At 41.8% G+C, this 25945-nt stretch overlaps 1 protein-coding gene across 2 annotated transcripts; it reads left to right on the top strand.

Annotated features, from left to right (window-relative positions):
• The first annotated feature begins 5535 nt into the window (after positions 1-5535).
• LOC146863726 (uncharacterized) lies at positions 5536-25727 on the top strand. 2 transcript variants are annotated; one of them, XM_085627875.1, is made up of 3 exons: positions 5536-5594; positions 12778-12900; positions 22843-25727. In XM_085627875.1, the coding sequence occupies exons 2-3, from the start codon at positions 12816-12818 to the stop codon at positions 24927-24929; spliced, it is 2172 nt and encodes a 723-aa protein (XP_085484001.1). In that variant the 5' UTR covers positions 5536-5594; positions 12778-12815; the 3' UTR covers positions 24930-25727. The 2 variants fall into 2 exon arrangements, with proteins under 2 accessions (XP_085484001.1, XP_085484003.1); XM_085627877.1 differs by having other exon boundaries at positions 5536-5613.
• Positions 25728-25945: the final 218 nt, after the last annotated feature.

Raw genomic sequence — 25945 nt, 5'->3', positions numbered from 1 at the left:
TGGATATGATTAGTGGTTATTATCTGGGACTTAAGGTTAATGCTCTTTCACATTCCAGAGAATTACTAAAATCTTGCAACACCCTTGCAGTCTTGCATGTATATGTGATACTGCAATCTTCTGATGGCTCATATTAGTGCAGCTGCAAGGTTCATGGAGAAATGAGTGTTTTTGGCGGGTCGAGAATCTATTTCCCTAGATGTTACAGTTACCTAAATTACTTACATTTGGTTTTGGTTTTTTTCAACTTTTGATGTCCTACCACTGACCCACGAAATGTTGCTGTCTTTTTATGACGTAATTATTAGTTCAGTGCCTCAGTATGGTGCTACACATTGAGTATATTGCATATCTGCCAATAAGATACATGTGTGTCACTGACACCATATGAACAGTGCATGCAAAGAATGTGTAATTGCGGGCCATATTTGATAAAGGGTTTCATCGCTTTTGCACCACGCAGCAGGGTGCATATGTGACACAACCCTAAGTGTGATTTATCAAGCCATGGAAGGCCATTGGGAGTAAAATAATCTCTTTGTTGTGTTACTCTGTCCCAAGCAGGAGTTCCAAGGCTGATGTTTGTGTTTTCCCAATCACCACCCACGGATTTTGGAACATTCCCAGATTTACCATAAGTGGCAGACCATTGAATGTGTCGAAACTGCTACGCATCCCCAGGGAAGGCTCAACGAGGATAAATATGTCTATTTATCCTTGTTTGTTTTTCAGGGGATTGTTTTATGAGCAGCGTACATTAGGTCCCAGTTTTCACGTAAAGTACCATTAATAGTTAGCCTTGAACCACACCTGATTGGTAAACATATAGTATGGAATAAGACAAGAGGGAGCAGAACACGTGCTCCATGTTGGACAACATACATGAAATGTTTTAATTTTTGTTGCCAATATTGAGGGAGATAGCCCAATTTCAAAGTATTTGTTGGCTTGTCTAACATTAAAAGATCAGCTAGACCAGATATACAAGCTTTTGCACTTTGCATCTTTATCAACCTGGACTTTCTGAGATGCAGACCAGTCAAATTGTGCAAATCTAAGCTTAAATTCAAAGTGAATAGAGTTTTCTCTGCAGATTAGATCTGTGCCAATATCGGAATATCTTAGATTTTCTCAGTGGGACTTTAAATCAAATGCCATTTACCATTAATAACACAAACAATAAAACGATACACAGTGTTCTCTTTTTTTGCATTCGTAGGTCAGGATTATCGAGTGGACAATTCTTCAGAACTAACTAGGCTCATTGATCATGCCAACTGAGCACTACAATAAATAGATTCTAGTTTGGAGACTAGTCAGAAAGGACCATAAGGTATTTGAATCATGGCGTAAAGCGTAGATGTTTCAGTGTAGATTTCTCCTTGGTATATTTCTTTATCAGCACTCTCATTTGTGGATTATAGATTGGATTGAACTGGTGCGCACTTTTTCCTTCCATATCGAAGGGATGAGAGAGTGAGAGTCTTACATGTTTGTGACCTTGGCTCTGAAGGAGTAAAAAACTTAATTCCATATGGTGTAAGTCCTCCAGTGCATTTTAGAGGTTGTTGTAGTGATAGCCACGTGGTGCACTAAGTGAGAGGAATCCTTGGATGTACTCTTATTTAATTTAAATATGGTTGGCAGCCATACAATCTTTCTAACAATCCTTGCACATGATCAACACTGGCAGCATGGTCAGCGGGTCTATGAACTAGCATATATGTATTTGATCATAGGACTGCTTTTTATTTCTTGACATTTTTTTGTTCACATTTTTGAAGAATACACTTTTTTAATTGGTGTCGGTGATGGATGTCTATCTCAATTCATAGGATAATATTATTTAAGGAAATCTAGCTTTCCTCATGAAAAAGTCCAGGAGCATAATTCACAAAGAAGTAAAGAAAAGATATTTCATAGGCAGGGCAACCCTAAGGTAAAATTGTGTTTCCTTGTCTACAGATTCCCCAACCACTCACCTGCAAATCTGTTATGGGTGGTCCTGAAGAAGGTGGTTCCAATTTAAAAGTAGCCACCGAAATGTGTGTTGACCAGGTTGTTGGATAGCCAAGCCTACAACATGTACAAGAGAGATTTGTAGAGCTTTTTCACCATGACTCATTTAGCGTATGTTACCTAGGCAGGGTGTTGGATGTATGGTATGAGAGAGTGGGAATGTGTGGTAGTATGATAGGTCAATATGTATGTGTGGTTCAAATTGGGGGGATTATAAAATCAAATGCATTGATGGAGATGTTCTTTTTTGAAATGCAGTAAAACATAAATGCAATGCTTATCTGTATTAGAAAATGAAATTGTTGCATATTAGAAATATTGTAAAAAATATTTTTTTAAATAGTATTTTATTTGTTTTATACTATGATATATTTGAAAAAAGAAAAAAGTATGAATAATTTAATAAAATTGTAAAAAGAAAAACAATATCACAAATGTGAATGAATTATGTCAAAACCCCCTAGAGCTTTAGTAAGCCTACACAAAGAAATGTAGGTCACATAGGAGGTTCAGTAGTATTTTTGGTGTAATGTTTTCCCCTTTCTCCAAAACCTGAAAGTAGCATTGTTGGGGGGACCCTTTCATATACATACTGTATAATGTTTAAATACAACAAATTCTGTCCTTTCCCTGTCATGCAGTGCAGCCTGGTGTCTTGCTGGGCTAAGCTGCATGACTTTTTATTAAACATGCTTCTGAATTTTTTTCTATTGTCCCTTATGAAGCACTCCACTGTCAGTGGCTAGTACGTCAGTGGCTAGAACTGCAATCTACAAATACCACTACTGGATACATTTGTATAAATTGCTCTGAATTCCACCACTTGTCCTTTCTTCAAGGCAACCTAAAGGATACAGCCTTTTTTAGTTCTGCAATGTGCCCACATACATTCCCCCATACAGCAATTTTACTAGACTTTTCAACTCATCCACAAACTTTGGGTTTCACTCTCATTCACTACTGTCCACCTGCACACAGACAAGTCAAGGCTGTTACCTCTGCAATTAGAGATGAGTGTGAGTAAAGCTCTGCGTGATGTAGGTACCCTGAATAAGGTGTTCCTTATAAGTACTTGGTAGCTGGATGAATGATTGAGAACCCTCCTCTGAATGGCACCTCCTCTCATTGGTACCATTTGAGACTTGGTACTCCACTTCGCTTCTGTCCCCAGTCAGAGATTCGAACATCAGCTACATTTTTCTCTGTTATAAGCATGAGGTCACTTTCATTCCCCAGACACCTCATAAAATGCATAACACAGCACACAAACTAGACCTGGCTGAATTTTCCTTTATGACAGTGTAGTCGCATAATTCTGTGAATTTTGCAATTTTCGTGTTACGTTTCTATTAGAAAACTGCTGGTAAAATGCTCATGGAGAAAAAAGAAAAAAACTGAAATAAATTAAAAATGTTGCATTTACACTGTAAATTGCTGGTCTCCAATGTGAAGAACCCAATCTACGTTGGTGCAGGGTTACTGTGGGACATATTTATGACCTTTGTGGTGCAGTGGAGCACAGCAAATCACCTTGCTGCACTACCCTTTGTTCCAGGGAAATGGCAGGAATGTGTGACATTTATCTAATACAGTACAGTCCTTTAATTTTCCCTTGTGCTTTGGCCACTTTGGCAGCCTATTTTCAACACAGGCACCTTTTCACCATGGTTCAAGGGGGCCTCTGTTGTATACAGGATTGTTTTTGTGCAGGAAAGAACAACTTCCTGCACAAAAACAATCCTGAGAGGCTTTTTCCTCTTTCTCTGTGTGCTACATAATGTTTGGTGCATTCCCAGGTTTACAAGGTCTTCTACATCTCAGAATGCATCAACATACCATGGGTGTTGCATGGAAACACACAGGCAACACCCATGAAACTCCTACCCAGGACAGAGTAACGCAACTCAGCGATTTGTGCTGCGTTGTGTTACTCCATGTTTTTGGAGCCACAGAAAGTGCCTTTGTGTGGCTTCAAAAATAGGACTTAAGTTTTGTGTTGCTCTTGCACCATGTTGCATGGTGCAAGAGCGACACAAAATGAGTCGTAAATTTGGACATGTGTGTATAAATGCACACTGGGGAAATAGCAATAGTCCCGACATTCCTTGTATGCACGTGAATGGCAATGAAAGGCAGGATATTCAAAACATCTTATTGTGAATTCCAACACCCATACATTTACACCCATGTATTGGAGTCCTTGTACTGTTGCAATCAGGCACAACCAAGCCTGTTTGAGGCAAAAACATTCCCTGCCATTGTCCAATGAGGAGAAGCAAGGTAAGGCAGGATCCACATTAGAAACCTAAAGTAGACGTATGTCTTATGTACTGTGAAGTATGCAAGACCACGACCCAGAGGGAGCAGTTCCAGAGGTGAGCAGCCCCTCTTTAGGATTCCAGGAAGTGATGAAGAAGAAGAGCGATAGATCCGAGAGGAAAGCGGTGAACTTTGTGGGAGGGGAGGGTCACCGCAAGAAAAGGAGATTGTTTTGATATAGTGCATAGATATATCTAAGGACAAGGAGAACTATCATTTCCCTGGCTGAGGTAAGGAACAGTTGCAACTACTATTTTTTTTAAATGAATGAACTGGGAAAGTTTCTTGAAACTTCTCTCATCATAGGTATATTGCACACATGTCTAGATCTGTGACTGGGGGTGACTGGTTGAAAAGTATCAGCGCCCTGTCCATCATCTTATTCTGTTTGACATGTCTAAAAATGACCTAGTGCATTTGTGCATACAATGTGCATAACAAATACCTGCAGGTAAGTCATAAAAGAGTTCACTAGAGAGATGCTTCATACATATCATAATGTAAAGCTTTTTATATTCCATGCCTTGTCAAATTGCAGCAAGTCCACTTTACCAACAGACTAATATATTTTGCACAGTTGCATAATGATATGTGCAGAATGATGCGCACACTCACATCTTGGCGTGGTGCAAAATCAGATGAAAAATAAACCCATAACCAAGTGTTGTTAAATTGTAAAAGATTCCACTAAGAAATACAGAAATACATTTGTATGAGGTGTTCTGTAGTAAAATCTATCAACTCTCTAAATACTTCTTAAACTCTTGTTTTTTTAAATAGCAAATGTCCTGGGCACCCGAACCTTCGGGGACATCCTTAATTCATGAACCCGGATACCTGCATCAGCATCATTAAGGGCTTAATTTAAAGAGTGCCCTTTATAGAGGTGGTCAATATGATTTAATGCACAGACCGGGCTCTGCTGTGCTTAATACAATGTGTGAGACCCATTTTGGATTTGTTCACTTTTGAATTGCCTCTTACTCCCACAGTTAGGTCTGAGCTGCACATGACAGGCCTAAACTTATTAAAACCAACAATTTTGCTTGCAAATATTTGCCAAGATACCTCACTGTCTGCTGTCACGTTGCAGGTGATTGATGGCTTTGGTTCTGTGGGAACAGTTTGCCCTGCCAGACCTTCCCCTTAATTTGCATTGCTGGGTCTATATCTACAGAGATCTCTACTAACTCCAGCATCACTCACTGAGTGTGAGAGATCCCTCTTGAGCTCACAGAAAAGAGCAGCAGGCAGAGGTGAGTAATCCAACAGAAGGTGAGCAGAAACGATGTATAAAGGTTTAATTTTTTGCAACTTTGTGAAGTTTGAATAGATGAAAAAGCTGCTTTCTCAGTGAAAGCTCCGCTAAGTGTGTGAGAAATCTATAGCAAAAGGAGAAATTGTATTTGCAACAATTGTTTTGAGAGAAACTTACATTGCAAACCCATATGTTATGTGTAAAACATGCCCTGCAGGAAACATCCAGGGCACTTGTTGTCATGGTAACATACAGAAGGAATTCCTCTACCATTAGTGGTCCCATGAGCTCACCATAATAACCTTCCCCATATTTCCATCATGGGACACTATGAGATTAAGACTGCTCTTTTCCTCAGGAGGGTTTCCAGCTTGCAGCCCTTTAACCTCTTAGTGAGCTGCTCAGATTCTGGCCTCCAACACCCCTGACACTATCTACAGATATCAAGCAACCCTCTCTAACATCCTCAACCCACAGCACCACAGAGGCCTACAGGATAATGGACTCCATGATTGGGAACTTGTGCTGATTGGCACTGTTGTGACAGCACACTATTATCTTCTAGGCATCCTGCCCCTTTGAAGGGAGAAACCATGCCCATATCACCAGTACAGCTCTGCTGAGAAAGGCCTTGCACTGTATTGGTGTCTACATGGCATTCACATGTCAGTGTCTACAAGGCATTCAATAGCATCAGTGGTCCATTGCACTGAGGTTCCACTAAGGCACATTAGTACTGCCCTCTCTAACATGCTAGTGCACTCCTCCATTGCACTGTGGTTCCTCTAAGGCGCATTACTACTGCCCTCTGCTAACATGTCAGTACACTCCTCCAATGTACAGCAGTTCCACTAAGGCACATTAGTACTGCCCTCTTCTAACCTGTCAGTGCACTCCTCCAATGTACAGCAGTTCCACTAAGGTGCATTAGTACTGCCCTCTTGTAACATGTCAGTACACTCCTGTGTTGTGCTGCGGTTACACTAATGTGCATTAGTACTGCCCTCTTGTAACATGTTAGTGCACTCCTCCATTGCACTGTGGTTCCACTAAGGCACATTAGTACTGCCCACTTGTAACATGTCAGCACACTCCTCCATTGTGCTGCAGTTCTACTGAGGAACATTAGTACTGCCCTCTTCTCACATGTCAGTATACTCTTGTATTGCACTTAAGTTCCACTAAGGCGCATTAGTACTGCCCTCTTCTGACATGTCAGTACACTCCTGTATTGCACTTCTGTTCTCTAAAGTGCATTAGTACTGCCCTCTTCTAACAAATCAGTGCGCTCCTCCATTGCACTGCAGTTCCACTAAAATCGTTTAGTACTGCTCTCTTTTAGCATGTCAGTGCACTCCTCCATTGTGCTGCGTTTCCACTAAAGCGCATTAGTACTGCCCTCTTCTGACAAGTCAGTACAGTCCTGTATTGCACTTCAGTTCCGCTAAGGCACATCAGTACTGCCTTCTTCTGACATGTCAGTACACTCCTGCATTGCACTTCAGTTCCACTAAGGCACATCAGTACTGCCCTCTTCTGACAAGTCAGTACAGTCCTGTATTGCACTTCAGTTCCGCTAAGGCACATCAGTACTGCCCTCTTCTGACATGTCAGTACACTCCTGTGTTGTGCTGCGGTTACACTAATGTGCATTAGTACTGCCCTCTTGTAACATGTCAGTGCACTCCTCCATTGTGCTGCGGTTACACTAAGGTGCATTAGTACTGCCCTCTTCTGACATGTCAGTGCACTCCTGTATTGCACTTAAGTTCCACTAAGGTGCATTGGTACTGCCCTCTTCCGACATGTCAGTGCACTCCTGTATTGCACTTCAGTTCACTAAGGTGCATTAGTACTGCTCTCTTCTGACATATCAGTGCAGTCCTGTACTGCACTTCAGTTCCACTAAGGCACATTAGTACTGTCCTCTTCTGACATGTCAGTACACTCCTGTATTGCACTTCAGTTCCATTGAGGCGCATTAGTACTGCCCTCTTCCGACATGTCAGTGCACTCCTGTATTGCACTTCAGTTCACTAAGGCGCATTAGTACTGCCCTCTTCTGACATGTCAGTACAGTCCTGTATTGCACTGCAGTTCCACTAAGGCACATTAGTACTGCCCTCTTCCGACATGTCAGTGCACTCCTGTATTGCACTTCAGTTCACTAAGGCGCATTAGTACTGCCCTCTTCTGACATGTCAGTGCACTCCTGTATTGCACTTTAGTTCACTAAGGCGCATTAGTACTGCCCTCTTCTGACATGTCAGTGCAGTCCTGCATTGCACTTTAGTTCCACTAAGGCACATTAGTTCTGCCCTCTTCTGACATGTCAGTGCAGTCCTGCATTGCACTCCGGTTCCACCGAGCACATTAGTAGTGCCCTCGTATTACAAGTCAGTGTGCTCCTCCATTGCACTGCATTTCCACTAAGGCACATTAGTTCTGTCCACTTGTAACATATCAGTACACTCCTGCAGTGCATGTCTGATCTGTTGAGAAATGCTGGGATGGGTCACTTGTGTGTCTTAAAATGCTAATGAGGTCTGTCTATACTGAGCTACAGCATATGATGTCATTCTGCTGAAATCTGGCACCCCCCCATCACAAAGTGCCATTTCTGTCCTCAGCTTCAACATAGTGTACATAAATCAATCCTGGGAAATTATGCCTAAGACTAAGAGCAGGTGGTGGGAAGACATGCTGACATTACACTTTTTTAATAATAAATACATTTTCAGCATCTGGCTGCACACATCTGTAGCTGTCTAGTGGCAGCACTAATGGGTTCCCTAATACAAGAGACACAACATATCGCAGAAGTTTTCATCACATCCCAGCTGTGGTGGCAACAGTTACTTTCTGTGACACAACTGTAAAGCGAGGATCAATATCGCTACCCTCTGAAGTTGGTGTATTGCAGGCAAGCTAGATGTGTGAAACGCTTGTGTTGTAAAATTATTACTCTAGCAGATGTTGGCGGGTCAAATAATTATAAAGAATAAATGCTACCATTACCCGCTTTATTGGTGCTCAATTCATCAGTCTTAGAATATTGTAAGGCTGAGCTAGTCTAGCCAAAAATACAACTTATGACACGTACATAACACAGACATCAGCATGGACCACCACATCTGTGCTTCATTGCATTAGTGCAGCAAAGCCCCACCTTAAACTTAATATACTACATTCTGTAATGCAATAAAGCACCCTTTTATACTAGTGTATCATTGTTATGACACACCTGTCCTGACAAAATGGTTGAAATGTGATGGGGCAGAAGACTGCTGTTCTTGGGTGATGCTTGTCTTCATCTGTCCACAGGAATAATGTCAGAGCTGAGGGACTCACTAACAATGCAAACTTGATGTGTTCATTATCAAATACTGACAATAATTCTAGTAATGTTAGCTGCAGTCCACTTGTTTGCATTGTCACCCAAATCTGACTCTGCTTCATGAAGAGGTGGCCTGATGGTGAGAGCTTTGGAATGGGGGATGTGGGGGCCAGATGTACTATGTTCTGGTCCTAATAAACTAGTAATTTGCGACCAGCATTTTTGCAACCACTAAAGAGATGTAATAATACACCTGTGAACTGAAATGATGGTTCATAAATTGCAAATTGTAGTCAGTCAGAATAAGACCAGAATGAGGTCGGTTGCAACTTGCAACCCTCACAGGGATAGTGGCCTACTGGGGTCAGAAGAACACCTTATCCTTGGTTTCTTTCATTGCATTTTTAAAAAAAACCTGTTATCTTTTAATTTGGTTTTGTTTAAGAGTTGGCATTGGAACTTATTTTTACATTCACAAAGGGGTGCCAAGGGAGCCCTTTCCATTTTGTGAATGCATTACCTTCTCCTTTGAGATGATGGTAAAATATCAGTGTTTTCTCACCAAATTTCAGTCGGAAAACATTGATGCATAAGATACCATGGCAATGTTTGGAAGGAGTGCCTACAATTATGTTATGCTATGCTATGGGCATCTTGGTGCTAGCTAGTCGCAGTCAGAGTGGAGCTAAGTGAGACCTTTAATAGAAAGGGAACAACCATGTTTTCAGAGGCTTCCTGAAAATCAGTAGTCTGGGTGGTGATCTGAGTGGCAAAGGAAGAGCATTCCAGGCTTTGGCAGCCTTAAATAGAAACCCTCTGCCGCACCCGGGGGGCATGCTTAACTCGCGGCACTGCAATATTTGTATCCATTGCTGAGTGTAAAGATCTGCCTGGAGTGCACCAAGAAAAGAGTCTTTGGAAGAAGCTCGGACCCTGATCATGCAGGGCCTTAGAAAATACAGAGAGAATTGAAATATGTGCTTTGCCGTACCAATGAAGAGTCCTAATGGAGCTTGATGTTGAGTGATATTTGGGAATTTTCAATGTTTTAAGTTTGCTAAGAACAAGCGGCTGGGCATTCAGGTACTGCCCTTTGCTGTAGTCAATCCTCATTAGCTCTATACAACCATTTTCTGGAGATTGGCGGGAATGAAGGGGATGACCATCCTAATCATCATGAGAGTAAAATAGGCAGTAGAGGTGACAGCCTTCACTAGTCATGAAAGGACAGTCTATTGTTGATCAGAACATCTTAGCCACTCTAACTACAGTGGGAAGCAGGCCCAACTCTGAAGGCAACCAGGTCATGGAACAAATGGAAGGCTGGGGACCAAAAAGCAGGACATCTGTCTTACTTGAATTTAGTTTCAGGCAGTTCATAGACAGCCAGGAATTGACTTACCTCATGCAGCTGCAGAAATGAGCTCCTGACTGGCTATCCTCGGTGTCTACTTAACTTAAGGTTGTATGCTTTACGTATGATGTTAGTGAGAGACTGAAGTATCTCACCAAGTCTGCCAGAGGAGAAACATAAAAGTTAAATGCAATGGGACTGAGCGAGGAATGTATGCACTGGATGAGAACTCACCCAAAAGGACAGACTGTTCCCAGTCACTGAGAAAAGAGCTGAGCAGCTTTTTAGCAGTAACAGAGTTTTCAATCCTGTCCAGACTGTTTACTGTGGACTCACTGTGTCAAAGGCTGCTGATTGGTCGAGAAGAACAAGAGTTGCTTTGCCACCCTGATCCAGAGTGATCCTAACCTCTTCTGTAGCATTGATAAAAGCAGTCCCCATGCCGTGACCAGCACGAAAACCAAACTGAATGTCATCAAGGAGGTTATTAGCTAAAATATTAGTTGTGAGCTGTTTGTTCATCACTTTTATAGTCAGTTTGGCTTGGATGGGTAGACATGAGATCGGATTATAGTTATCAGAATCAGGAGGACTAAATAAGAGGCAGAACAGTAGCTTTTTTGGACAATGAAGGGAAAGATCCAAAAGAGCACATATGCTGAAAAATGTCAGTCAAGATGACTGAAGGTTGTCCGCTACCAACAAGGCAATGCGCCAGCCATGGCCCATGCAGGTAAGATCAGTGGGGCGGTGGGGCCTGGTGGGGGGAATTTGATGAACAATGATGAGGCAAAATGAATTTTTATTTAATTTTCTCTCATCATCGTCCATCAAAATCCCCCCCACCCAGCCCCAATGTCACATCGCTCTTTCCTGCACGGGCCACGGCCGGAATGCGCACTGGACAGGGGTCACAAGAGGAGCCTGATTTAGTTGAATTAATTAGGGTAACAACCTCCTCTTTAGAGTGGGGAGTGAGTGATTACAAATGCAGTCCATGGTGGGCTGAGAGAGAGATTGGAAATAAAAGATAAAGTGGGAGGATAATGTCGAACAATTAATGAACACATACTCCACTTTCTGACGAAATGTGTCAGCCAATGTATTGCAAAAGGGTTGACTGCTGGCAGTAGAGCAGTGCGAAGTGTTCGTTGTCAATATTTTTACGGTAGAAAATAATCATTTTGTGGATTTAGAGATCATCTTAAAGCATGCACTATTCCCACCCACACATCCACACCCGACTATTACACAACATAGGTTGCAAATATGTATCATATTAATGCATAATTTATTTCAGTTACTGCAGTTGGGTCATAGAATTCACATCCTTAACATCGATTTATTAAAATTGTACATAAAGAAAAATGATGAATCATGAACTCTTAGGATGCACCTAGTATATTAGTAAATGTGCACACAGATGACAGACAGCTGCAAGGGGTACAGAGGCACATACAAGAGACAGTGGGAAAATATATGCATTGTGGAGTGCAGAGAACAATAATAATAATAATCCACATTTGTAAAGCGTGAACAATCACCCATAAGGGTCTCGAGGCGCTGGGGGCCGTCGGTAAGATTAGGCAAGCTATTGCCCAGAGTCACATGGTGCTGGGCTAATCTGCCGCCGGTGCCGGCGATCAAACTGATTCCAGAGTGAGTCGCCCTGGCCGCAGCGCCACACCTCTTCCCTACAGAGTGGGAGGAAGAGAAAGACTTTCATGAGAAAGAAAGATGTAAAACATATGCATTGTTGTGGAATTCTTAAGCAAAAATATAAATGTAGCTCTCCTGAAAGTGAGCAGTAGAACAGCACAAGTAAAGAGGCTATGCTCCATGGCAGGGACAAAAACATGCTGGACAAGGCAAGCCATTAAATAAGAAGAAAGCAAAGGAGAGCAACACAAATGCAAAACAATGCTAAGCATGTGACAGGCTAAGCTGACTATAGGCATTTTTCAACCAGAGAGATTGTCATGTCTGGTCTACTCAAACTATAGCAGTTATTTGTCAGGCAGCCTACAGAGCCAGAAGTGGGTTTTGTTTTTTGGAATACTGGGTCTTATGCTTGGAGACATCTCCTTTTTTATTATGATTCCAGGGCAGTCTTTCACAAATGCCTTTCTCTGTGAACATGGTGACAGCAAATAGCTGAACCATAAGACATTCCCACAACTCTTACTGCTATATGGGGTATGTTTTGTATATCCCAAATCTAGTGTCAAGTTGCAAACTAATGTAGGCAGCATTGAGCAACCCTGTCTTGCTATAGAAGTTTACACGGCATCTGTATAATTCTTCACACTCACATATGGTCCAGTGTAGACCAAGTATCAGTATATCACCTTTATATGAAGGCTTTCACAGCTTTCCACATTTTAGACATACTGCTGTCGTTGATTCTTGTAGCTTCAGATTTTCTGAGTTTTAAGTTGTCTGTATATTCTACATAAGTAATAAAATATATTTCTCTGCCATCCTATGCAGGAAGAAAACTTGGACAGCAGATCATCAGACCCAGCACCATGGGATCCCGAATACTAATTTACTCTCTGGTCATTGTCCTGTCCATCCTGGAAAGTTCCTATTCTGGCCCAGTTGCCATTTACAGTAAGTTATCAGAGAGGGAGTCTGCCTCTTATCATGATTAACTGTGATTTCATGCAGTGACGGTGGTGATCATGACGCTATTGGACATCTTCTCCTCCCACAGGACAAAGCAGAAGTGTATCTCAGCTTTACAAACCGCACTATAAATAAGGGATCATGGGCTGGGTGGTTGAGTAATTCTTTTGAAGTCCTCTTGATTTTGCAAATCAATGCCACAGTCCACACATGCTGCAACTCTCTGCATTAAGGATGTCTCCATACTAAAGTGTAATCAATTGAGCAATGGCTTTGTTTCATTAAACACAAACCCCCAGAGCATTGGCAGTGACAGACAATTCTATTGGACAAGGGAGGGTGTTTTATTTCAGGAGAACATATTGCAAAGCAGGCTAACATAATAACATGCCACCTTACTGTCTGCACATTGTGCACATCCTAAGATGGACACCAGCTTTGAAACTTGAATGTTGATAGATTTTCTATTTATATCCCCTTTGTGGCAGGCAGAGCACAAGGACTCAGGCAACACGGATTACTTCCAACAGAAGGAAACATTATTAAATATCAACTCAATATTCATGAGAATGACACAAACAGTCTTTCAAAGGCTTAACACATTGTGCCTGTCAGTGCACTATGTGAACATTTAGTCACAGCCAAGTGAACATCATGAGCATCAGCGGTATGGCTAGTAGGTCAGGACCACCAGTAGGTTGTCCGCACCTCTAACTCAAAGATTAATCCCTGTGCCAGCTTCCAGTGTGATGGTTTACATGCCATGGGGCCTAAGGTGGCACCTCTTGGGCTGAGGTAACCCATTTCTAAAATAGAAGGGTGGTGCCACCATCTCCCCCTCTATCCACTCCTTCTTCATGCCCTTTTTACATTGGTGTGTGGGTACAACTCTATCTTCACATTATGGCCCTCTTCCTGAGTTAGACAAATATAACCTTTACCCCGGCTTGCAAGAGATATATTATTCCATACATTGCGAGAGGTGAGCTGTCCTAACTATAAGGTCATATGGTAAAGCTACTTTTCGGTATTTACTCAAATAATTTGGGCGTGTTTGCTGCTAACAATGAACGTTAATGCTGTTCCATGTGCTCTCTGCTCTCCTCTGTCAGAATATTTAAGAATCTCTGGTTACCAGTTTGTGAGGAGGCGTACCCACAATGCCAAGCATCCCACAGGGTAAAAGCACAAAGTTTACGCCAAATAATAATTGCACTGCTGCCAAAGGCACCCCCATGGTCTTCCAAGTTGAACTCCTAGAAGGATCACTGCAGCATTCACTCTCTCATTACTGTGCCAGCATGCCCAGCTGTTCTGTGCCAATTTAGTATGGAAAACACATCTGTTTGTGAGAAACACTTGCACTGCATGGCTTGAAACTAGGCCTGGGCGGTAAATTCCGTTCCGTTCGCGGAATTTGCGAAATTTGGGTAATTTCGCGTTCCGCGGAGAACGCAAAATTGCAAAAAAATCTACGTTCCGCAACTTCGCGAAATTTTTTGCTTGTTCGCGTTCTCAATATGCGTGTTCGCGAGATATTTCACCCCGAGCACGCAAACGGCGATCACGAACAGGAAAAAAGTATCGTGAACACGCAATTCCGCGTGTTCGCGGAATTTCTGCATGTTCGCGGAGATATTTTACCGTTTCGCGGAGTTTTGCGTAACGCGATTACGCAAATTCCGCCCACCCCTACTTGAAACCTCCAGGAGGTATCTGTCAATAGAAGCATTTCATCTTTCACAGGGAAATTTCCCTTCCATTGACTTTCTGTGTGTCTCTCATCTGTCACAGTCTATAGGACTACTTACGAAAGCAATCGGGGTCTATCACGGAAATAAAGTGTTTACTTTCTTGCAGGGTGAGACCCTGAAGAGTTTCTGTTTGCTAATTCAGAGCTAACGCAGCACTAGTAGCATTCTGAAATCACTACCTAGCAAAGGCCTTTCAAGAACTTATATTGTGTCAGACAATATGATCCAGGTGTGATTGAAAGGTGATGCCACTGGCCCAAGTATTTGATGCATGTATCTACCCCTACTTGCACCAGTTCTTTAAATTATATTCAAGGACCTTGCAAAATATGTCCACTTGCTTGTTAATAGCCATCCACTTAATGTTTGTTGGGTTGCTATCAGAGCGTTATAGGTGTTCCTTTAATAGAATCCAGAAAAATGAAAGTTGTGAGCACCTACCAGTTTCTCATTTGAGATCTTCAATATGCCTGCGTCCTGAGCAAGCTGTCTTAACACTCTTTGGTTTATACTCTGAAAGCTGTAGCGAAGAAAGTATTCCACAGGTCCTGAAAGAAGCAAGGAAATTGGCCCATTTGAGCACTGCTCAGGTAGTAGAATAAGATAATTATCACAGTGGAATAGGCCCCTCTGGAATCTGAACCCTGGTGCACTGCACCTGCTACACCAATGTCACTTACCCCTTTTTAGCAGAATGCATGATTCATAACAAGTGGGGCCCATGTTAAGGATTGACTAGTCTTTTCTTAAAGCACTGCTGGCCAACTATTGTGTTTGATGTATTGAGGGATAGGTAGTAAACTGCCTGCTCACTGCAGATCTGTAAATGGAACATTAGAGTATCCTCACTGGAGTAAGATCTTGCTGGTTATTTCTGTTGAAACTCAGTTTGTGGGGGACCTTGAGTACTTTTTCTTAGCCAATAAGGCAAAGAGGATTTTCTTGACTACATGCAAGTGTGAAACCCCATTTTTTAGGCAATGTATTTCCCCTGCAGCAGGTAGCCTTGCCTTATCAGCTGGACTGGAAGCATTTGCAAGGTTGGAACACTACTGTCCCCAGTACAGATAACAATGGTCAGTCATCTCCTCTTGCCAAAGTGACAGAGATATTTAATGCAGGGAAATTGCTTGCCAGGAGAATATCTTTCAATTAAATACAATTGCAAATACAATGGTCAGTCCCATGCCAAGATTGTTTGTTTGTTAGGCCCACCCACAAATATATTCAGCCTTGAAGAAGGTATGCAGGACACTTACAAGGCTACGGCCTATGTATATCAATATTTCATGCAACGTAACATAGCAAACCACCTTGCTGTATGAAAGGGAGAGGGAAGAAATGTCTTGTATTTAACATTATATGGCAAATTCCTGCTCACTGCCTGCACTGCTGCAAAACAGCTGCCTAGCACCAATGCAGGCATCCTTTCACCATGGTGTAAGGGTGCGGCATTCATTGAAGGCAGGATTGTATTTTTGCAGGAAGGGGCTCCGTCCTGCAAAAAAAAAACCTCAGAGGCATTTTTCTTTCTAAGTGTGCTGGAGAGTGCAGAACAATTAGAATGATAAAACAACAAGGAAAAATAAAGATATTTCTCGTTGTTGCGCCACTGGTGGGGAAGTGTACAATTATGATGTATTCTTAGGTCTATCCAGAGATTGTGCGTTCCAAGTAGTGAGATATAAGTCACCAATTCTCACACTCACTGTGTCCTCTCTAGAGGCAAGAGTGTGGGTTAGCATCACAGTAATAGGTCAGCACATACACGTGCTTGCTGTCTGTTTTAATTGGGAAAAGGAGAAGGGGACGTTGTTCTAGGACTTTGCAGTAAGGTTGGGGAAGGAGATACCCCCACTGTCACTTCAGCAGATGTGGGGGATGTGCGAGGGAGAGGGAGGCAGAGTGCAGGTGTCTGGTGGGTTGGTGGACATTCACACGGAGGTTGATGTATGCTGTTTGTGAAGTGCTTTGCAGGTTTGAATTAGCTTCTTGAATTGCCATATCTTTTAAATGGGGAGCCAGTGGAGCTTTTTGAGGTGTGGGGTGATGTGGGTCCTTTTGGGATGATCAAGGATGAATCTCTCCACTGAGTTCTGTATGGTCTGCAGTCTCTTCACAATGGGTTGGTGATTCCTGCATAGAATGAGTTGCCATAGTCCAACGGTTTGTCTGGTGCTGACTGGGAGCCATTTGAAGATCTTATGGAGCATGCGAAGTAGGTGAAAGAGACCTTCATAGTGATCTTGCAGTCCAGTATTTCATTGTGACATTTTCCTCTTAAACACAACATGGCAGACAGATAGGAAGAGTATAACAATATTAAAGAATACAGAATACATTAGATTAAATATAATAGATTAAAGAATATAGAGAGTGGCTGGGTATGGTGGAGTAGTGCTTGAACTAGTACCTTACAGTGGGAAAATATGTCAGCGCCAGGCACTGCCCACTATACCTGGCATTCATGGACCTTCCAACTGCCTTTGGTAGTGTGAACCTCTCAACAGCATTTTACAGTGTAAATCGCCATAGAAATCACCTTGAGACGCTTGCAGGTGATTTGTTTGTGCTTTTCAGGCCTGTGATTGGTTGATCGATTGATTGAGGGTGCTTTTGCACTTGCATTTTCTTTGGTACACTTCCTGTTCACACTCCATGAGAATTTAATGGCCAGGCTGAGGTTCGGACCCAACGGTGAACTCACTGAACCACTCAGCCTTTCTCATGGTGTCAGACAAGGTTGTGTGTTGGTTCTGCTTCTTTCATTTTGTATATTAATAACCTGAGCCAGTTTGTAAGTAATGCATTCAAAGATGTACCCATAATAGACAGTGTTGCAATTCCAGCATTGCTGTACCCAGATGCAGCAGTTCCAATAGTTCCCAAGCCTTACACTCTATGCAAGCTAGTTGATTCCTTTAATCATGATATGGCTGATTTGATTTATCTACCACCTTTAATAAATACCAGACTACAGCATGTGGCGCCAAGAGGCATGGGTTTACTTCACCAACATGCATAGGTAATCATTTTCTCAGTGTGCACAGTTTCTCTATTTTGGAAGTTGTGTTTGATTCTACTGGCAGAATGGGTTCTCATATTTCCATCAGCATCTTAAAACTATAGTGTACTGCCAAACGTTTCATGGCTCTGTGGCCCTAATGCCTTGACCTCACTCTTGTTTATAAATAATGCTCAGTGCATTCCAAAATCCAGCTATGGTGCAGGTGTTTAGGGCTATTCAAGAATCTATTCCTTGCAGGTCAAGGAAAAACAACCTATGTGGGCAACTACTGCACCTACCACCCACCAACTCGTACTTTTTTATCATAGGAAGCTATTTCTGCTATATTTAGAAGATCCTATTAAACATGCCCCTATTTTGCTATGGCTTTCGATCTAGACCAACTCTGTGGCAACCCTGAAAAAATATATTCTTTGGACTATTTAGAGCAAGATAAGCGGGCTGCAATTCCATGCATTGTTTATGTTGACTCTTTTAAACAATCTTGATAGTCTGGAACTATTTCACTCAGAATTTCCTACAAATAAAGAGGACAAAAATTAGTAAAATCCCTTTTTATGAGAAAAAGATGATTTTGTAAGGGAACACGTTGTTGCAGGGATTCTGCCTATATACAGAACTATGCGCAGGAAACCAGGACCTCGGTGTATAGTGGTGTACCAACTACCCACCTCAGTGCCCAGAACCCCAATCCGACTAAATATAGTGTCTCATTCATTTTCTGTACTACAGAGAAGCTACCAATGATTAGACATCCTAGAACATGTCACTCCGACTCTCTCAGCAATTGCGGGAGCAAGAGCACTTTATCGCTCACTCACTCATGCTTGTCCACGAAATGAGTAATCAGAGACATGGTATAGTTTAAAATGTTTATTTTAACTAGGGTACTCTAACATTCAGTACACGGGGCCAGTATTATCAGCATAATGCATAAACACAATATTGTCAGCATTGTTACAATTCCATAGAAAATAAACGGGGATATCATTTTATAAAGACAGTGGAAAAAGGCCTATTGCACCTTACCACCCTCCCCGTGCTAGGAAATAGTTTATTATAAAAAAAAAGACCTCTGGGATTTCTCAAGAGGACCCCATACCTCCAAGTCTAGATGCAAAGGTTCATATCTCAGGAAAAGCACAGCTCTTCTCTCTGGAAAGGTTTTCTCCGAGAGTGTCTAACATACATGCATGCATGCAAATATTAAAAGCACTCAATTTTCAGCAGTGCGGCAATGTTTTCGTGTTATGACTAAGTGCGGAGGACCTACCAAAGCAGAGTAACAAGGGACATTGTTTTTCAACCATGAATATCATGTGCAGATGAAAACCACAGAGTACAGCCAGGAACGTGAAATGCAGACAGTAATTATGTGAACACACACAAGCAGAGGTTTTGAGAAAACAAAGTCTTTTGGTAAGGTTCGAAACAGCAGCAAAATGGCAGCCAAGTTTGTGCTAACCTATGCTAACATAGCAATGTCCGCAGTGAATCCAGCAGCCTCACTACAACATTGAATGTAGCAGAACCACAGTGCAATTTTATTTGAACCTGAAAGAAATAGATGCATGGAGCCTTCCTCACCATGGGATATGGGGCATTAAGTTTTGCTTTGTTTCAAGGTGGGAATCATTCATAAGCTACTCAGCATTCCCCTACGGTTAAGTAAGGTATCCCCCTTGGATGCTTGGTCAGGTGATGGCATCTCTGAGCAAACCTTGCCTCATTTTATTCTGCAAATTTGTAACTAAATAGTTTCTGGTACAGTTGTTAAAGAAGTGACACCAGGCTCAGTGCAAGGTGGCCCTCTGCTATCTGCAATTGTTAAGTAGAGAGGAGCTGCATTTGAGAGTTGGCTCTTTCTGAAATCAGCTGTTCATTTATTGAATTCCATGTATATCTTTGTACTATTGTGCTTGAGTACCTTGTACTGGTTCATATACTTTGTGAATGATGAATAATTGCAATTATTGCATTGTATAGCTTTTTTGTACACCTCTGGCATGTCGATAAAGAATTGAAAACGGAAATAGAATGTTTAAGATGGCTCCCTTATTGTGTTACGTTAACATATATAGGCTGCACCAAAGATGCATTAAAGACCATTCTTATCAGCCCATTCCACAGGTCAATATTGCACAATAGTGTATCACGTATAAACTAAATCCAATGTATCCCAAAGCAGAAATACATTAAAGAGATTGCCTATATGGATCTAACTTTCTATAATTGATTTAGGGGAGCACATGGACCATTGCTTCTACCTCATTTGCTGCTAAATCTATCTTGGCACGTTGACATCACCAAAACATTTAATTTCAGCAACTTGTTTGCTGCACTCTTACAAAGTGATTCCTTCTAGGATACTCATTCAATCACTGTGTATAATGTTCTGCGTTGATAAGCAAATGGACCTGGTATCATGGTTAAGAAATCTCTGATAATAATAATAATAATAATAAGAAGAAGAAGAAGAAGAAGAAGAAGAATAAGAATAGCAGTAATAATAAGATGCTAATAGTTCGACTTGGCTCTCTCTCTCCATGGTCATCTCCAAACGTTCTGCCTTCATCACTCTCTCATTTCTGAATTTCGTTTTTGTTGGCTTTAACCCGTACTCAAGTGATTCTGCTATTTGCTCAAAACACTTTTAAGTCTCTGGTATATGTTAATACTTGTACCCAAGGTCTGAAAATTAAACTCTACTAGTAGGCCTGCAGAACACATTGTGCCACACACTAAATTATCACTTCAAAACAGGTCTAAGACCGCCCGTTGAAAACCTTCCTTTTTAATATATATAAGGCCCCCTAAAGTAGGCCCTAAATAGCACACAGGATAGGATCCATTACATATAAAAGATACAACTTGTACTTTTAAGTTGTACACGTCATGGTAGTAAAAACTCTTCAATTTGCTTTTTAACTACTGCTCGCCTACCTCTGCCATAGGATAACAGTGGGTTATCGTATTACCTTTAATAAGTGATAACTTTGGCTAAGGAACAGGTAGAAATATCATGTTTATTCTCAAATCAATTGTAATTTTAAATCCTCTGTATTTGTAAAGTCATATTTTAAGGCACAGTTCTGAAAATGCCCTTTTAGAGATGTGGTATTTCATTTTCCTTAACCATTTGGTGCCTGCAGCCTGTCATCTGGGCCATAGGACGAGGTGTAATTGGCAATTGACCTTTGTGTATTCCCTCCAGACAGTGAGACATTAGAGCTTAGATGCGGGCAGGATAGGCCATCCTGCCAGGAAGGTTGGGGGCTGAGCTGTTCCTTGCCCCACTTACATTTCAAAAGCCAGCCTCCAGAACACTCACAGAGGAACCTAACACCAGTATTTTGTCACTTCAAACATCTTGTAGTCTTGGCAGGGAAAAGGAGGAACTTTACAGAACCAGTTGGGATAACCATGACATCATTCCCCTCTTAAAAGCTAGCACCAGGTATATATACATATTGAACTCTCCAAACGAAAGGTCGGATCATTCCTGCGACTGTGGCGGTCCCCCAGAAAGCCTGCCTTGTACTTCACAGGATGGTCCTGCTGCTTGAGGCCCGTTTTGTATTTAATAGGACTGACCTGCTGCTACCAGAAAAAGCCCTCTAATGCCTGCCTTGAACCTGCAGAGGTCTGCCCTGCTGCCTGATGGCCTACCTTGCTGCCTGATCCAAGGATTGCAAGAGTGACTGCAAGGGATAGTTGGCTTGCCTCTTGTTCTGAGGTACAGGGATACAAAAGCTCCAACCACTTACACCCTGCACCTGGTTTCAACTTGAAGTAAGTCCTACCCTCCAAGTTTTGCCCACCCAGTCCTGGACCCTTGGAAGTGGTGCTAAAGGTACCCAAGTGGCCAAAAAACAAAACTTGATGTTCATTATCAATCTGCCTGACTTTGTGATAGCTCAAACTTGATGTTCATTATCAATCTGCCGGACTTTGTGATAGCTCCCTCTACTTTCTTCCCTGTGGCAACAAATCCTATCAAGCAGCTCTTCTCTGAAGGAAAATTAGGCCTCGTGGTGCCCTAGTCGGGTACTGCCTGTAACCTCGCTGAAGTTTTTCAATTTCTAGAATTTCACCACCACCTTTTCCAGCAGCTCGACAATGATGACACCTCGTCCTTTGAATTTCCCAGATGCCCTGTCGCACTGATTTTACCTTCTCAGACATTTTTCTTCAAAATGTCTTTTCTTTTAAGTTCAAAGTTAAGGTTAGTTTAATAAAATTTTATAACTGACCAAGCCTTGAACCTCCCTCTGCCCTCCACTTGTGTGGGATTCACTCCTGCAAAACATTTAGCTGTCATAGGGTAATATTAAGTGAGATTAATTGGATTTATGCAACAATGTCAACTTTTGTGGTTTTAGTGACCTGTAAATCCTGGCACTGCACTCCTAAATCTTTTTTACGAGTTGCAAATGTATTTGGAAATTTGGATCAGTATGTCTACTCTGCCATGCATTTATTATTTGTTATATGCCTATGTCTAGTATGCCTGTATGGACTGGCCATGTCTACAACTACATTTCACAGTTTTTCACAGTGTTGACTTCAGAGTTTACAATCTCTTAGCAGCAGCATCTCACCTTCACTGATAAAATAACGTAGGCCTGGGTTACACATCATTTTTTTCCAGTAGTCCCATATTTGAGTAATTTCATACACAATCATGTAATGTGGTATCACAGAGGGAGCTGCTACTGGACAGGGTGTGCCCTTGTGTCACCTGGAAGTGATTGTACCCTCTGTTATCTCCATTACTACATGTAAGGTTAATGGATCACGCTAGATAGTTATGTTATATTAAAGATATATGTTTATCGCTCAATCACCTATGGTTTTGTGTTACTACGTAGTTTACAGAAAGGGTTAGATTTGTCCTAAATTAGGATCTTTTGAAATGGGAAGCTGGACCTTGTTCTTGCTGTCCTAATGTAAAGTCTGGTTTTGTGAGAGAGATTAGCTGAGCATCAGGAGCTAAAGATTACATATTTTAGGGTTACATGTCAGAATGAATGTGTTAACCCCTTGAACTGGACATATATTCCTCCAGATGATTGTTGTTATCCCTGGTATTCTCTCATTCTCTTAACAGTTAATGTCACTTTTTTCTGAATCTGTTTTCTCTAGGGCGTAAGAGGGAAATTGACTGTAAAACATCAGCTAAGAATCTCAAGGATGCAGTGAAGAGTGTCAGCACACCCCAGGATGTGAGGATGGATGCTGAGATGATGATGAAACCGTACGCTAACTGGGAAGAGTTCCTAATGCCTGCCCCCATCTCCATCGCGGTCCTAGGAGAGCTGGCAGCCATTTCGTCAGCCAGTGGGGACTTCTCTATCAATCTGAATCCACCAGCAAGTGGTTTCAAGCACATGCAATACCCAGAGTCCTTTTCTGCCACCCTAATGCAGGTCTGCAATAAAGCCTGGAATTCCTTCAACACAGCAAATAAAAATATGGATCAGATCAGGCTTCTCTCAGGGTCCATGCCAGGTTACATTACTGACATGGTGAGGATTCTGTTCCAGCCCACTACCACTGTTAATGCCATGCTCCCACAGGCATTAAGCTCTATTCTCAGTAAGTCCAATGAATGCACATCCTTGGCTCAGTCTGTGGAGACAAGCTTTACTAACACCATTCACTTAGTCCAGGAGGTGCTTGAAGCTTGTCTGAACTCCAAGAAGGGCTACGAGAAGAAGTTGACCGATGTGAAGACCGCCCTTGAGCAACTCGCCCTAAGAGAGGCCTCTGCAAACAGCTCTGCAAAACTGGCAGAAGAGTACAGGAAGATGACTGAGACACAACTACAGGATGCTGCAGATGCTTACAAGAATGCTCTGAAGAAGGTGCCCTCTGTGTGGGAAACCATGGCTGCTAATTTTGTGAGTGGCCTTCTTGACACACTGTCTTTCACTGCAACTAAAGTTGTAAGCATGGGGATTGGTGCAGAAGTTCCTGTCCCTGGGTCCATAGGTACTGTTAATGCTGCTGGCGCTAGTGACGTGAGGTCCACTCAGGCGACTGTCAATGTCTGCACCAAGTCCAATCAGATGATAGCTATCACAGACGGCCTTCGAAAAGTCATAGATAGTAATGAGGAAACCATTAACATGGCAATGGTTTATAATGAGAAAGATAAGACAGTGCTGTCAAACTATCCAAAACAGCTGATAATGTCATTGATAAAGGATATATCGAGAGAAGCTGAGTGTAAAGCACAGACAATAATGGAGGCTGTTTTACAATCTGCTCTTGATTTTTGTGAAGATTTGGAGAGAGTTGCATTATCTAAGAATACAGACAAAACTTACCTGAAATCACTTGTGGAAAGGTTAAACTCAATCATTAGCAAGTCAATAAAAGTTGATTCATATTGTAAGACAGCGATTAATGCTCAGCCTTTGCAGGCAGATGCATCGAATGCAGCCAACAAAAATGGCCCTGTCAGCATAGGCACTCACTCTGCACAAATGGCACAGACAAGAGTGGAACAAGCCACACTTCAATTAAAGAGAACTCAGGAAATGTACAAGGAATCCTTTGAGAAGGTCCAAAAAGAAAATGAGAAACTAACACAGATCCTGGTTGAAATGAGGGGCTACAAACTGGAGAAGATTGATTTTGACGTAGCCAAGAATATGCTTGTTAAAGGCCTGGAATCTCTGGGGAGGGTAAAGGAGCAGTGGGAGAAAATGGTCCGCTTCTTTCAGATGATATCCAACCTTATCAAGTCCTGCTTAGATAAAAATATAAATCAGTTAGTGCAGGAAGCCAAATCAGTGCAGACCATTCCCAACTATCCTGCTGAAGCCTTTGTGAAGGACCTGATGTACAAACGAGCATTTGCATCCAACAGTGTTGCCTACTTAGTCAACATGATCTCGTCTACCTACTGCGAGGTTTCACAACGCTACCTGATGGACCGCGTGAGCGCTTTAGGAAGACTGATCACCATGTCTTCCTCAAGCCCACAGTTTAAGGTTGAGCGTGAAAAGCTACAAAGTGGTTGTGAAGAGGCTCAAAAGTCAATCCAAGACTTGGTGATTGCAAAAAAACAAGAGTTTGACCTGAGTATTGAGGCGAGAGTTAATCAAATCAATTGTGAGCTGGGTGACGCCATCCAATCCCTGTCAGCAGCAGAAAAGCAGCATATCAGTGAGGATGTAAATGAAGGGGCAAACGCTGTGACAGTTGATGTAGCCTGGATCTAGACATATCTATCTTTGCCTCAGAAGGCCAGCATCTTCAGTTTAACTCAAGTTTACCTCCTTAAGCTTTGCTTAGACAATCAATTGCATTCAGTGGGTGGAAGATGTTTCCATTCCAATGGGTGTGGGTGACGGGCACTTTACATTTAATATATCACAAGTTTTGCTCTAGAGTGATGTTGTCCATTGGTTTGAAATGTTGCCTCCTATGCCATTCTTTAGAAACGTATCTACAATCAGATATCAAGCAATGCTAGCTCACTTATGTACAATGCAATGCCGGATACCTTTGTGCATAAACTCAAGGTCATGTCGAATACCTCTGCTTTGAAATCAAAGCACTGTTAAATATCTCATTTCATGACCTATAGGGTGTGGCAAATACAGCTACTCTAGAATTAAACTGCTGCGAGATGCACCTGTGCTTGAACCTGTAGATAAACTCCGATCATCCGGACTTTGAACTCAAAGTACCTCTGAAGCACATGCCTTGCTTTCACCAAGAATTCATGATTTAAAACACCCTGCTTGAGAACATGTCCCTGCTTAGTAGATGGTATCCAGATCGAGCCCTCTGCAGATCTTGTCTGTTAGGTAGGAGTTAAACATTGTATTTTAGGTATGAGCTAAACAGGACATAGACTTCCCATACGCTGTCCATGGACAAGAATGTTCGTGTTGTTTAGAAGTTAGCTAAAACATGTACACCAACATCTCTGTTTTTTATACTAAATCATGCATGTACTTTGTTTCTCATTATTGTAATCTATAAAACAATAAAGATCCCTGCATTTGACTTAATATTGTTTTCAGTTCCATTTCTTTGGTAGGTAGGTTTTCCTATTTGCACATTTGTAGCCACATAATTATTCGTTTATTCAATGAGCACTTGCTCATTTTAAGGCACCAAGGACTTAATGTTAAACACATTCTAAGATAACTAAACTCACTAAAATAGTAAAACAAGGTTACAATATCACCATCCACACTTAAGTATCAGTCATCCGTAACAATAAGTC

This window comes from Triturus cristatus, chromosome 2_1 (assembly GCF_964204655.1).
Source record: "Triturus cristatus chromosome 2_1, aTriCri1.1, whole genome shotgun sequence".
NCBI lineage: Eukaryota > Metazoa > Chordata > Amphibia > Caudata > Salamandridae > Triturus > Triturus cristatus.
Note: the sequence above shows the minus strand (reverse complement) of the source record. Positions and strands in the feature narration are given on the sequence as shown.